Below are 15,654 nucleotides of genomic sequence, written 5' to 3'. Positions count from 1 at the left end.
AGATGACAGCTAAAAATGATTAGAGTTTATTCCTATTAACTACTAGACCAGTTTTGAATACAAATGTTTAAACTGTTTTTGAATTGTTGGGAGTGCCACAAGACCAGAGAATTAGGAATGTAAGACACTGAATGAAAATATAGGCATACCAGGCATCTCAGAGACCTGGTACAAATTATATTGAAATCATAGGCTAAAGCAAATTGGTGGAGTGATGCTACATGTTAAAGATGATGTAGAGTCAAAATGTATAAAAGTCTTGCAGGAAACAAAATGCATTGTGGATTTCTTATGGATACAAAATTCAATATGTGATGGGGAAAAATATAGCAGTAGGGGGTTACTGTCATTCACCTAAGCCAGTGCAAGGAAACAGTCAACAAAATTGCCAAGACATTAGTAATGGGAGATCTCAGTGACCTCAGTCTTGATTCCATAAATGTCTCAAGGAAACAAAGGTTTTAGATACCATAAACAACTGCTTCTCGGAGCAGTTTACCCAAGAGTCAAAGAGGAAGGAGTAGCCTAATGCAGTGGGTTCCCAAACCTGGTCCTGGAGCCCAGCCAGTCAGGTTTTCAGGATACCCACAATGAATATTCATGAGAGAGATCTGCATGCACTACATGCAAATCTATCTCATGAATATTCATTGTGGGTATCCTGAAAACCTGACTGGCTGGGGTGCCTCCAGGACCAGGTTTGGGAACCGAATATTTCCAGATAGCAGGTTAAGTGCTGTTTAACCAGTCAGAAGTCGTTCCTAGCTGGTTAAATGGTTTTAAATATCTGGGGGCAGGTCTTTAATGGACCCTGGAGATTTGCAGGTTATGGCTGATATTCAGTGCCAGCACCTACATACATAACTGATATGCAGTATGATTTTTCTGCTTACATGATCTCTGGTGTCTCTGGTGGTATGTTCTCATTCAAGTCTACGTCTGCTTCTTTTCACTACCTCCCTCCCTCATGTTTTTTTAGGGTAAATTTATACCTATTTCTTCAGTTACTTTGTTTTTAGAGGTCAATATTCCAAAAAGGTTTAACCAGGCGGGAGGGGCTCCTGCCTAGTTAAAGCATGCTAGGCGAGCCAGCCACTAATAAGAACATAAAAACATAAGAATAGCCATATTGGGTCAGACCAATGGTCCATCTAGCCCAGTATCTTGCTTCCAACAGTGGCCAATCCAGGGCACAAATAACTGGCAGAAACCCAATTAGTAGCAACGGCTCCCCCCATGTCCATCTCATTAATAGACTATAGACTTTTCCTCCAGGAAATTGTCCAAACCTTTTTTAAACCCAGATATGCTAACCGCTGTTACCACATCCTCTGACATCGAGTTCCATAGCTTAACTATTCGTTGAGTGAAAAAAATAGTTCCTCCTGTTAGTTTTAAAAGTATTTCCATGTCATTTCATTGAGTGTCACTTGGTCTTTGTACTTTCTGAAAGAGTGAAAAATCGATTCACTTCTACCCGTTCTACAGCACTCAGGATTTTATAGTCCTCAGTAATATCCCCCTCAGCCGTCTCTTTTTCAAGCTCAAGAATCATAACCTCTTTAGCCTTTCCTCATATGGGAGGAGTTCCATCCCCTTTATCATTTTGGTTGCTCTTCTTTGATTCTTTTCTAATTCCTCTATATGTTTTTCGAGATACGGCGACCAGAATTGAATGCAATATTCAAGGTGAGGTCCCACCCTAGAATGATACAGAAGAATTATAATATTCTTGGTCTAATTTTGCATCCCTTTCCTAATAATTCCTAGCAACCTGTATGCTTTTTTGGCCGCCAATGCACACTGGGCAAAGGATTTCAGTGTATTGTCTACAATGACACCTAGATCTTTTTCTTGAGTGCTGACTCCTAAGGTGGACCCTAGCATCAGGTAACTATGATTCAGATTATTCTTCCCATTGTGCATCACTCTGCATTTGTCCACATTAAATTTCATCTGCCATTTGGATGCCCAGTCTTCCAGTTTCCTAAGGTCTTCCTGCAATTTTTCACAAACCGCATGCGTATTGACAATTTTGAATAGTTTCGTGTCATCTGCAAATTTTATCACCTCACTCGTCATTCCGTTTTCCAGATCGTTTATAACTATGTTAAATAGCACCGGTCCCAGTACTCCACTATTCACCCTCCTTCACTGAGAAAAATGACCATTTAACCCTACCCTCTGTTTTCTGTCTAATAACCAATTCTTAATCCACAGAAGGACATTGCCTCCTGACCCATGACTTTTTAATTTTCTCAGGTGTCTCTCATGAGGAAAATTGGCAAAACGCTTTCTGAAAATCCAGATTCACTACATCAACTGGTTCACCTTTATCTACATGTTTATTTCCACCTTTAAAGAAATGAAGCAAATATTTAGCAGCATTAACCAGCTTGTGCCTCTGATTCTCTCCTTTATCCGGCTAGGTTAGGGGCTGGCCAGGGCGGAGTTAGGGCAGAGCGGTGATATTCAGTCCGTTAGCTGCCACGTAACCAAATATATTTAGGACAGCATCAGGGCCGGTCCTAGGGTCTCTGGTGCCCCCCTGCAGACTATGAGTTGGCGCCTGCGCCCCCCCCCCCCCAGCACCTCCTTTCTCTCTTCTCCCACCCTGCCCCTGTCCAGCGATTCTTCTTTGCCCCCATCCCCCGCCGCCCTTGGTGCTTTAAATCTTTAATTTACCTCCATTCCAGCAGCCGCGTCATTTGAAAGCCCTGCCCCATCTCTAGCCTTCCCTCCCTTCGTGAGTTCGTTCCCTCAGAGTCCCGCCCTCCAGGAAATGACGTCAGAAGGCGGGACTGCGGAACGAACTCATGAAGGGAGGGAAGGCTAGAGACGGGGCAGGGCTTTCAAGTGACGTGGCTGCTGGAACTGAGGTAAATTAAAGATTTAAAGCACCAAGGGCGGCGCGGTATGGCGCTGCAGCGGCGCCCTTGAAGGCAGGCGCCCCCCTGTGGTGCTTACCCCGCTTACTGGGTTTGACCGGCCCTGGACAGCATGGGCAGAGAGTGGGCGTGGAGGTGCTAACTAGCTAGCACAGTATACTTACTATGTTGTAACTGGCTAATGCAGAATGTTAATGCACAGCCTGCAATAAAATATTGTGGGAATTCGCCCAAAATATGCTGTATAAGATTTGCAGCTACTACAGGATAAAATCCCACGTTAAGCCACGGTAAATGTAATTTTTAGTGCACTTTAGGAAAAGGGCCCAACTGGTCTTTAGAGACCTGAATCAGCCACAGCAATGTGTAGCTTTGCTGTTCATCATGCTTTCCTATATCCTCTCTGGTGTGTCCAGCTACAAATCCGTGGTGGCCTATTTGATCTTTCATAGGTGAGTAGTATTCTCTCCAGCTTATAATTGAAAAAGAAAAACGCCTATATTGCGACCCAAATCGGGAGATAGACGTTTATCTCACAAAAACGAATAAAGCGGTATAATCGAAAGCCGAATTTGGACGTTTTCAACTGCACTCCGTCGCGGATGCGGACAAAGTTGATGGGGGCGTGTTGAAGGCGGAACTGGGGCGTGGTTATCGGGCGATCAGAGATGGGCGCCTTTCGCCGATAATGGAAGAAAAATATGCGTTTTTAGCGAGAATTTAGGGCACTTTTCCTGGACCCTGTTTTTCCATGAATAAGGCCCCAAAAAGTGCCCTAAATGACCAGATGACCACTGGAGGGAATCGGAGATGACCTCCCCTGACTCCCCCAGTGGTCACAAACCCCCTCCCACCACAAAATATGCCGTTTCACAACTTTTTATTTTCACCCTCAAATGTCATACCCACCTCCCTGGCAGCAGTATGCAGGTCACTGGAGCAGTTATTAGGGGGTGCAGTGGACTTCAGGCACGTGGACCCAGGCCCATCCCCCCCCCCCCACCTGTTACACTTGTGCTGGTAAATGGGAGCCCTCCAAACCGCCCCTCAAACCCACTGTACCCACATGTAGGTGCCCCCCTTCACCCCTTAGGGCTATAGTAATGGTGTAGACTTGTGGGCGGTGGGTTTTGAGGGGGATTTGGGGGGCTCAACACCTAAGGGAAGGGTGCTATGCACCTGGGAGCTCTTTTACCTTTTTTTTTGTTTTTGTAAAAGTGCCCCCTAGGGTGCCCGGTTGGTGTCCTGGCATGTGAGGGGGACCAGTGCACTACGACTCCTGGCCCCTCCCACGAACAAATGCCTTGGATTTATTCGTTTTTGAGCTGGGCGCATTCATTTTCCATTATCACTGAAAAACAAAAACGCCCAGCTCACAAATTGTCGAATAAAACATGGACGTCTATTTTTTTCGAAAATACGGTTCGGTCTGCCCGTTCTCGGAGATAAACGCTCATGGAGATAGACGTTTTTGTTCAATTATGCCCCTCTCTGTGTCTTAAAATTGCTTCTTTCTCTTCATTCTTGAGGCAATATTGACTTGGACAGCTCTGCCTCATGATATCACATTGTGACAGTTGAAAAAGAATCTCCGAACATACACATAAAAGCTTCCAAACAATTATTGCCTACTGGCAAGGGGTGTGTGTTTTTCCTGTCAGTAGGAGACATGTCTGTTCTTGTCAGAGTGGTCCCACATGAGGTTTCAGAAACATTCAGGATCCTGAACTGAAGCAAAGCTGTTCTGTGAAACAGGATCCTTGGTGAGAGGGAGGCAGATGTGCAGCTCTCTAGCAACAAGACGGATGCTATATAGAAGCTGTTAACTAGTAGAAACCTGTAAGTAAATAAGATCAAAGTAACAAGATAAATGAAAGAACAGAAGATCATAAAGCCCAAAAAGTTAGGGCCCCTTTTACTAAGCCGAGTAGGCGCCTACGCGCTCCCAACGTGTGCCAAAATGGACTTACCGCCCGACTACCGCATGGCTCTTGTGATAATTTCATTTTTGGCGCGCGTGCAGTACGCACGTCTGAAAAATATGTTTTATTTTCTGGCGCACGTAGCGGGCGCGCACCAAGTGGCATCTGACACGCTTAGGTCTTTACCGCTAGGTCTATGGCTGGCAGTAAGGTCTGAGACCCAAAATGCACGCGCGGCAATTTTGATTTTGCCGTACGTCCGTTTTTGGGGGGGGGGGGAGAGGCCTTTTTTATAGGTGCGCTGAAAAATAAATCCGCGTGCCCAAAATCCGCGCCTACACTACCGCAGGCCACATTTTACCATGGCTTTGTAAAAGGACCCCTTTTAACTTTCAAACCACGGTAAATGTAATTTTTAAATGTAATTGCAAGATGGAGACATTTGCTTCATGAGGTAATGTTAATAGAACATCCAGGGGTGGGGAAATCTCTGGCAGGATATGCAAAGTTTTATGGCTGTTTGGGAGAGCTATATCCAGTCATTGCCCCAGTGGGCCAGAAGTTTCGTTTTGAATTTTTCATAAATGCAACCCACTTTGTTTTGTGCAGAAGAGACAGGTAGCGAATGATGTGCGAGAAGGAAGGATGATTGTAGTGACGGGGAATGATCTAGGGAGGTTGAGGAGAAGGTGCAGGGGAGCGGTAGGTAGGGTGAGGGGACGCTAGGTGGGAAATAGGATCCGGGAGAGTTGAGGGACGGGGTACGGTTTCATTGTGTGTTGCAGGTTTTAGGTTTGGGCAGAGGAGGAAGGGAGCAATTAAGTGGGTAAGGGATTTACTGGGGGTGGGGGGCGGAATTGTTAAAATGTTGACATCTGTAATAGGGATATTCAGTTGGTGTTCAGGCTGGTGTGTGGAAGGCACAACCATGTACTAGCTTTATTGAATAGAGGTATTTAAATCTGTCTGGAAGGAGCTTTCCATAGATGTGCATGAGGAAAGAAATATGCGTCCTGTGAAATAGAAGTTCCTGTGGCATCCGTAACTCACCGTCTGCATGGCCCACTCTGCTATGCCCTGCAATATTTATGATGTGTCCTAGAGCTGATAGTGCAGGTCACTACAGCAGTTAGCTCTGATTCTGCCAGTGTGTGTCACAGATATCCAGATTATATGTGTACCTAGTCTGCAGCAATAATAAACATAAGAAACCCCAGGCGATATACAGTATCCTCAGCACATTACTAAAGCAGTGAAGCATGCAGATGAATACTCAGGGGAACGTAAATGACAAAATATAGTCTCTGATTTACTCAACAACCCTACTCTCATCTCAGGAAAGCACACTGTATAGACATCACAATTACCAGCTCGGGGGTTCTGGTGCAGAATATCATGGTGGAACCAGGAGCGTAGCCAGCTGGCAAATTTAGGGTGGGCCTGAGCCCAAAGAAGGTGGGCCCGAAAACTCATCTCTTCCCTGCCCTCCTCAGCCCCTCCCTCCAGTGCTCTCCCTGCCCTCCTTCTCCCCCTCCGGTGCTCTCCTCAGCTTCCCTCTGGTTCTCTCCTCCCCCCAATGAAACCAAAAGAAATACCTGGCAGGGGATCCACAAGCCCCATCAGCAGAAGATCTCCTCCTAGCAGAAAGAACACTTACACCGGTGCCAGCCTCTGGTTTAAATCTTTTTTACCTCCGTCGAAGCGGCCGCATCATTGAAAGCCCTGCCCATCAAGCCTTCCCTTCGTGAGTTCGTTCCTTCAGAGTCCCGCCCTTACGAAAAGAGGAAATGATGTCAGTGGCCCATCCAAAGTCTGAGGCCTGGCTACACCTCTGTGTCCCCCATCCCTCTCACCTGAAAGTGAAACTGAAAGGGGATACCAAGCTCTCTATGACAGCTTTGGGTTATGAGCATTCTTAGCATTCTACCAAAACCCTCATCCACACCCTTGTCACCTCTCGTTTAGACTACTGCAATCTGCTTCTTGCTGGCCTCCCACTTAGTCACCCCTCCCCTCTCCAGAGTTCAAAACTCTGCTGCCCGTCTCATCTTCCGCCAGGGTCGCTTTACTCATACTACCCCTCTCCTCAAGACCCTTCACTGGCTCCCTATCCGTTTTCGCATCCTGTTCAAACTTCTTCTACTAACCTATAAATGTATTCACTCTGCTGCTCCCCAGTATCTCTCCATACTCGTCCTTCCCTACACCCCTTCCCGTGCACTCCGCTCCATGGATAAATCCTTCTTATCTGTTCCCTTCTCCACTACTGCCAACTCCAGACTTCGCGCCTTCTGTCTCGCTGCACCCTACGCCTGGAATAAACTTCCTGAGCCCCTACGTCTTGCCCCATCCTTGGCCACCTTTAAATCTAGACTGAAAGCCCACCTCTTTAACATTGCTTTTGACTCGTAACCACTTGTAACCACTCGCCTCCACCTACCCTCCTCTCTTCCTTCCCGTTCACATTAATTGATTTGATTACTTTATTTATTTTTTGTCTATTAGATTGTAAGCTCTTTGAGCAGGGACTGTCTTTCTTCTATGTTTGTGCAGCGCTGCGTATGCCTTGTAGCGCTATAGAAATGCTAAATAGTAGTAGTAGTAGTAGGTAAGTCTGAGGAGTACCTAGTGGATTATTACTGTGGGTGTTAAACCAAGGAACCAAGGTTCAAGTCCCACTTTGACTCTCTTATTTTTTTTTTATGTGAGCCCTCCAGAACCAGAAAAATACCTTCTGTACCTAAGTATATAAGCCACCTGAAGGCTGTTGAAGTCATGTACATTCAGGTAGAGTAGGTATTTTTCTGTTTCTGGATGGCTCACAATTACAAAATGAGAGCAGTACAGTGCGATTTTTGAACCTGGGTTCCTTGGTTTAATGTCCACTAGATGAACCAGTAGGCTGCAGGGATGCCTCTGTGGCCATAGACATCCTTGTCCCTGCATTTTAGCCATTCACATGTTGGAAAATACATGTGAGATGGGCATCCGCTGTGGATTTTGTGAGCTGGACATCTTTATTCTGACTTGGACATTCTTTCAAAAATGTCCCTCCACGTTGTCTTTATATAAAATAGGCGCCTTCTTACACATCCTACCTAAACGGCGTGCGATCAAATTACCCTGCACATGATGAGAAGCAATAATAAGGAATTTTCTTACAAAGCTGAAAAGGTAGCTGGAGGAAAAGCAGAAGACTGGCAGTCATTTTTATTCTCATTTCAGAAACACTACACTTTCTGTCTCTTCTGTCTTCCCCCTGTTCATTGATTCTCCCGCTGTACACACGCTCTATAAATAAATTTTCCCCTGTGCATTCCTAACACAAACTTGCTTCCTTTTAAATCACTTTCAGAGTGAAGTGAAAGTAAAACAGCAGTGCAGTTGTGCTCTCTTGTTACCGTATGGTGCAACAGCACAAAATTTATTAACTTCAAAATCTTAACAGTGTATCAGTAGAACTACTGCTAGCTATACTGAGTTTAACACTAGAATGGTTTATAATCTTATTTACCCATCTAAACCATATTCTTATAATGAACACATTCTTTATTTAATATAAAAGAAACTTTAAAAACAAGTGTCTCATACAGACTACCCTAACCACACGCCCTCAGACCCGCAAAAGCAGAAATCCAGGAGATGCAATATTACTCCAGTACTTATCTTAGTACCCTCCTAAATATAGATAGTGGTAAGTATATAGGAAATACAGGAAATGAATTAAATTATTAACAAATTTAGGGAGGAAAAGACCTCATAAAGACCCAGATCACTAATATCAGAGCCAACCTTTTAATGTGATTGATCAAAAAGCCATTATTGGTACATAAGTACATAAGCACCGCCATACTGGGAAAAGACCAAGGGTCCATCAAGCCCAGCATCTTGTCTCCGACAGCGGCCAATCCAGGCTTCAAGCACCCGGCAACCCCCCCCCCCTAAAAAAAAACCTCCCTCACAAAAAGAGGGTTGATGACCTTTTGACCAATCACATTAAAAGGTAGCCATGAATAAGGTTGGCTCTGATATTAGAGGTCTGGGTCTTGATGAGGTCTTTTCCTCCCTAATTTTGTTAATAATTTAATTCATTTCCTGTATTTCCTATATACTTACCATTATCTATATTTAAAAGCTTTCTATTTTTATATGGTATTTGGATCCTTTTTTAATTGTTGTTGTGGCTTATCTTAGTACCAGCATGGGTCCAAAAAGGAAACAGTAAACACTCGGCTTTCTTCGTTCCAGGGCAGCATACTTGTGCAAAGAAGCCACAAACACAGCTTGTTTCAGAGCCAGCTCCAACTTCAGCTCTGCCGTACATTTTCAAATCATTCTGGCTTTATCCAGATACCACATTTCCCCTGCAAAGATGCCAGGAAGCTGAGCATACAGATATTCCTCTATCCAGCCAGCACATTTACTCTTGTGAGTCACTATAAAACTATCATGTCATATTGATGGAAAGTGTGCAAACATAATCGGCTTCCCACATGTAAATGGCTTGAACACAAGTTTAGATATTTTGTGACATTGAGTCTTCTGCCTCTGCTGAAGATTTTGATGGGAACATTTACAATTAAGATCATGACATAAGCCTAATTTCTATGGACAATTTATGTCCACTGGGTGCTTTCCTTTGGGAACTTAGGGATTTGTTTGGAGATGTAGCATAGGAGCAAAAGATTGTAATCATCAACTCCGTTGTATTCTTTGAGTAAAGCACTGGTTGTGTTGAAATTCGTCTTCCTAATCCTTATGAACATTCCCTCAAATGTCGAGTTTTCAGGGTGACCATATTCTGTAAATTAAACTGTCTCTTAGACCAAATAGTTTGGAAATATACTGCATATCTCGTAAATGTTAACTGTCGCTATCCCTGTTGCGGATTCTTGATGACTGAATTTGGGAATGCTTGAGCTACCTGCTTTGGAGCATATGTGGAGGCATGAGAGAAGATAATCATTTGGTTTGCACTTTGGAATTCTCCATTGGCTTCTACTGAGGGTCGTAGCCAAAAGTCCGTTTGGGGTGGGGGGGAGTGGGCAGGTGTTGACCAAGGGGATCACATTTCCTCTCAGCTGCCCCCCCCCCCCCGCCCCGCATCCAATCATACCTTTGCTGGCAGAGATACCCAAGCCCTACCAGTGGAGGAGTAGCTTACTGGTTAGAGCATTGGGCTTAATATCCAGGGGTGTCCAGTTCAAATCCCACTGCTGCTCCTTGTGATCTTGCCTCAAGTACAAAATTAGGTTGTGAGCTCTCTAGAGACAGGGAAAATACCAAGTTTAGCTGAATGGAACTCACCTTCACTACTGAAAGAGGTGCAAGCAATATCTAAGGGGTCCTTTTAATAAGGTGTGCTGAAAAATGGGCTGCGCTAGTGTAGGCACGTGTTTTGGGCGCACGCAGATCCATTTTTCAGCGCGCCTGTAAAAAAGGTCTTTTGAAAATTTTTCCTGAAAATGGACGTGCGGCAAAATAAAAATTGGCGCGCTTCCATTTTGGGTCTGAGACCTAACCATCACCCATTGACTTAGCAGTAAGGTCTCATACGGTAACTGTGTGGTAATCGTCTACACACGTAGAATGACAATTACCGCCCGGTTTCCGCCGTGCGCAGGAAAACAAAAATTATTTTCCAGCGCATGTAAAAAATGAATTTAACATCTGGGCCACGTGTAGCCAGGCGGTAACAGGTGGTAACTCCAAACTGGCGCATTTAGGATGTGCGTATTTGCCTACGTGGCGTAGTAAAAGGGCCCCTAAATAAAACATGTCCATAAGTGTAGGCTCCAGGGCTGGTGTAAATCTTAGTGCAGTAGTGAGTATCCTTGAGGGCCACAACCCAAGTGGGTTTTCAGGATTTCCCTCAATTAATATGTATGAGATCTCTTTGCAGGCACCGCCTCATTGTATGCAAATTGATCTCATTCCTGAAAACCCAACTAGATTGCAACCCTCAAAGTCTGGGGATTGTCACATATAAGTGCAGACTGTCTGCACTCCACCCAAACTTCACCCCTTGTGCCTATTCTGGGAAAGAGCCAGTGGTATGCATACTATAATGAATCATGTATTATGAAATTCAGAGTGGGACTGGCCTAAAAGGTTTATGTATAGGGTGAGGGGTTACAGCTTCCCTAACACACACACATACCAAGATTCTCTATATAGCGCTCAAAATGGTTCACGCAAATTTGGGCATGTGCCCAATTTGCGCACACAATTTAATTGAGTGACGAGCCAATTAGCACCAATCATTGGGCGCTGACAATCTATTTGCATTAATTGGCAACAATTTGGATTTGCGCATGCATTTTGCTAAGTGCTGTTCTATAAAGATGCGCACGCAAATTTCTAGCGTTTAACTGAAAAGGGAGCTTGGCCATGGGAGGGTCAGGGACATTCATTAAAGATGTGCACAGTATTATAGAATTTGGAGATCCGCACCTAACTTACGCATGAGGATGTACACCGGTTGGACGCGGATCCCGGCACTACACACTATTCTATAAATGATGGCCGTCTCAGAGCGCCGTTTATAGAATGGCACTGAGCATGCATTATTTTGGGCCTCGTTTGCTGAATCTAGTCCACAGAGTATGATTATTTTAGGTCAACAAAGTTAGCAAATAACTTTATGCTGGAAATGTTTCTGAGTCATGATGCATGTGAATAGAGCTGACAGAGGGTAGGAACACAGTGAGCTGATTTGTGTTGATGTAAAATTGCCGTTGGTATATGGGTTGGGGGGGGTGGTGAGAGTGTTGATGCCCCAGTGTATACTATGTGTTTTTCCTCTATAATCAAAGAGCTCTTATTCAAACAAACTTGTTACTGGTTTCACTGAGGAGAAACACCCAGCTTTGCAGACTTTCCCTAGATTACAACTGTGTTCTTGATTTCGGTTTCATACTGTTTCTGAGAAACCTTTCCACAAAAACACACAGACTGACATTAGTGTAATAGAAGTGGCTTAATGTCTTACCATTGTTGGAGATTTGAGGTTATATACTAGGGCTTAATGTAATGGTTGTTTCTGTGCTGTGGGTTGTTAAGTGTGCACCAGCAGCTCATATGTCTTTCCTTCTTTTAACATTATCTACACAGCAAACTGCAAGACCAACATTCTTTGCCCGTAAATTTGAAGCTGTGGTAAACCAGGAAATAATTGGACAATTGGACTATTATCTGTATGGTAACTATCCATCTGGCACGCCAGGGCTCAGATCCTACTGGGAGAATCTCTATGATGAACCCGATGGCATTCATAGCATCAGTGATGTCATGCTGACCATGTATCACTCATTTTCCCACCTGGGCCTAAAGAGAGCTGAAACGTCCTTGCACACAGATGGTGACAATAGCTGCCGGTTAGTATGCAAAAGAAAATGTAATCCTTCCTAATAAGTGATAACTGTTATGCATATATTAGCTACACACGTGCTGGGCAATTTTTACAGGCACCGTTTCAGCGTTAAAGCCTTGCTCAATGCCTAGAAATGCCTTGAAGATTGTCCTTGTAGAGAAATTGTAAATGTGCAGATAATGTGAGCAAATGTTTTTTTTTCCCCGTTTATCTCATTGGAAAGGCCACCAAACACCAAGTATTGTTTTTGCCATTCCTACTGTTGCACACACCCACCAGTTGTATAAATTTGCATGCCCAATTTTACTCTTAGTGTGTGACGTTGCTCACGTAAGTTATAAAAGTATCAGTTGCGTGTGTAACTTAATTTAATAATTAACTGGTAATTGGTGTTAACCAAATATTGGCTAGTGTTGGTCTTAATTGGCTCTAATCATAGCCATTACTGCCCGATTTGCATGCACAATTTAATTGATGAATGAACCAATTAGTGTGGTGCTATAAATCACTTTTCAGTGCTAATTAGCATTAATTCAAATTTGTGCACACATCAATGCATAAATTTTATGTGCGGCTCCAAAAAGAGAGTGTGGCTTTGGGAGGGGCATGGGACAGATCAGTGGCATTTCTGGAATTTGCATGCGGTGCTATGGAATTTGGGAGATCCGCGCCTAATCTAGGTATGAGAATTTACACCCAGTTGGTGAAAATCCTCATGTCCAAAATCAGGCGAAGATCCCAGCGCCAAACACTATTCTATAAAGACACCCAACTCTGAACGCCATTTATTTCTTCACTCAACCTGTAATTAAGCTCTGGAATTCGTTGCCAGAGAATGTAGTAAAAACAGTTAACTTAGCGGGGTTTAAAAAAGGTCTGGATGGCTTCCTAAAAGAAAGGTCCATAAGCCATTATTAACATGGACTTGGGGAAAATCCACAGCTTATTTCTAGGATAAGCAGCATAAAATGTATTGTACAGTTGGGATCTTGCCAGGTACTTGTAACCTGGATCGGACGCTGTTGGAAACAGGATGCTGGGTTTGATGGACCTTCGGTCTGTCCCAGTATGGCAATACTTATGTACTTATGTTGGTGCCCAAATTTGGTTGCCATTTACAGAATTCAGTCCTATGTTTATAACTGCCATTGTGCGTGCAAAATCTGTCATACACAACTGCAAAGGGGTTATGAGCCTGGGAGTGACATGAGAACAGTTGGACGCATTTCAGGCAGTAGCGCGAGCAATTTATATAATACTACCATTGACGTATCTGACTGCCTACAGTTTACACTAGCCATTGAGCTAACGTAAGCTCACGCCTAAAGTTAGGCACTCAAATGCGAACTTACACTAGTATTCTATAATGGCAATTGCTTGCACAATTACTAATATAGAATTTGCATTTAGGAACCCTTTTACAAAGGCGTGCTGAAAAGTGGCCTGCGGTAGTGTAGACTCCTGTTTTGGGCGCGCGCAGAGTCATTTTTCAGCGTACCTGTAAAAAAGCCATTTTAAAATTTTTGCCGAAAATGGACGTGCGGCAAAATGAAAATTGCTGCGCGTCCATTTTGGGTCTGAGACCTTACCACCAGCCATTGACCTAGCGGTAAAGTCTCATTCGGTAATGGGCGGTAATGACCTTTGTGCATCAAATACCATTTGGCACACGTCCAATAGGTGCGTCCAAAAATAAAAATTATTTTTCGTATGCGCGTATTGGACGCTCGCCAAAAATGAAATTACTGCAAGAGCTACATGGTAGCCGGGCAGTAACTCCATGTTGGGCACGCATAGACGCTTACGCAGCTTAGTAAAAGGGCCCCTTCCATATCATCAAGCTGATCAATCCATAGACTGGTGGGTTGTGTCCATCTACCAGCAGGTGGAGATAGAGAGCAAACTTTTGCCTCCCTATATGTGGTCATGTGCTGCCGGAAACTCCCCAGTATGTTCTCTATCTCAGCAGGTGGTGGTCACACACAGCAGCAGCTCTGGCTAGGCCTCCAAGCCTAATTTTTAGGTTTTGTTGAGTGCCTGGGGTTGAGGGCTCTTTTGAGCAAGTGCAAACCTGGTGGTGCCAGGTCCCTCCTTTTCTCCCCCCTCCCGCTGGCTCCGTTAAAAAAAAAAAAAAAAAATTTTGAACGTCCTTAAAGGCGTTTATTTCGACGTTTATTTAAGCGTCTATTGCAGCTACTCACTGGGACACCAGGTTGTTACAACTCGGAGCGGACAGCAGGTAATTTTTACCTTTTTATAGCGGGCGGGGGTTCCCCGATTCTTCTCCTCGTGGCATATGGCGTCGGAGGGCGAGGGCGCAAAGGGTCGCTCCCCGGGTCGCTTGAGCGCTTCTAGAGGGGATGCGGGGGTCTTAAAGCCTGATTCGCCCTTGTTGGGTGACAGTTTCGTGACCGATGAATGTCCCGGTCCTTCCTCCGGCGTGGCGGTTTTTCCCGCCATAAACGCCCATCCGCCGCTCCTCGCCTCCGCCATCTTGGCCGGCCATGCGGCTCGGACGGCTTCTTCTTGGGCCGCCCTTGAGGTTGGAGACATTAATGCCATGAACGCCCTTAATTTGGGCGACGGCACTGAAGCGGCTAAAGTTAAGAGCCGTTCTTCCCGCGCGGCTCCTTCGCGGAGTTTCGCGCCGGACGCCATTTTGGATGCGCAGCATGTCTCTCCCCCGCTATTGCGAGCGCCGGTTGAGGGTGCGTCTAGGGCTGTTGCCCAGGCTGCGGAAGTGCACAGTCTGGGGGGTTTCTCCCCCGAGTTTGTTTTGCTGCTGCATCAGGCCTTCCTCATGCACAACGCTGCCCCTGCTCCCTCGTCTGGTAAAGAGGTTGAGGTTCCCAGAGGTAAACGCCCTCGGGTTGATTCCCAGGCCTTGGAGGAATTTGTCTCCTCCGATGTAGATGAGGGCAGCATGTCTGAGGTCTCCCAACGGTCCTTTGCGGATTCCTTGGAGGAGACGGATCCCCGCTCGGATGGAGTGGATGACCCCTCTGCAGCGCGGCTTTTTAGCCCAGAGGATTTGCCCAACCTGTTGTTACAGGCCATGGACACTTTGAAGATTTCCTCTCCGGAGGACGTCTCTCCCTCAGCCCCTGTTGGCTCTGCCATTATGCTGGGGACGAAGCGCCCGCCTAGAACCTTCCACGTGCATGATGCCATGCACACCTTAATTTCGGCTCAATGGGATGTCCCAGAAGCAAGCCTTAAAGTGGCTAGGGCTATGTCCCGCCTCTATCCTTTGGCTGTGAGTGAACGTGAGGCCTATCTGTGGCCTACCGTGGATTCTTTAATCACTGCGGTGACTAAGAAAACGGCGTTGCCGGTGGAAGGTGGCACGGCCCTAAAGGACGCCCAAGACAGAAGATTGGAGGCGGCCTTAAGGTCGTCCTTTGAGGCGGCTGCTTTAAGTTTGCAGGCCTCAGTTTGCGGCTCCTATGTGGCTAGGGCGTGCCTGACTATG

The 15,654-nt window shown here is 45.3% G+C and overlaps 1 protein-coding gene across 1 annotated transcript in view; it reads left to right on the top strand.

Annotated features, from left to right (window-relative positions):
- The window catches only part of XYLT1 (xylosyltransferase 1), a 486,604-nt gene that overhangs the window by 425,341 nt on the left and 45,609 nt on the right, over positions 1-15,654 (top strand). Inside the window, exon 8 of the mRNA XM_030211542.1 lies at positions 11,924-12,186. Within this exon, the coding sequence (XP_030067402.1) occupies positions 11,924-12,186 (263 nt within the window). The remainder of the gene's footprint in view (positions 1-11,923; positions 12,187-15,654) is intronic.

Source organism: Microcaecilia unicolor, chromosome 8 (genome assembly GCF_901765095.1).
Source record: "Microcaecilia unicolor chromosome 8, aMicUni1.1, whole genome shotgun sequence".
Lineage (NCBI taxonomy): Eukaryota > Metazoa > Chordata > Amphibia > Gymnophiona > Siphonopidae > Microcaecilia > Microcaecilia unicolor.
This window is presented reverse-complemented; position numbering and strand designations above follow the sequence as displayed.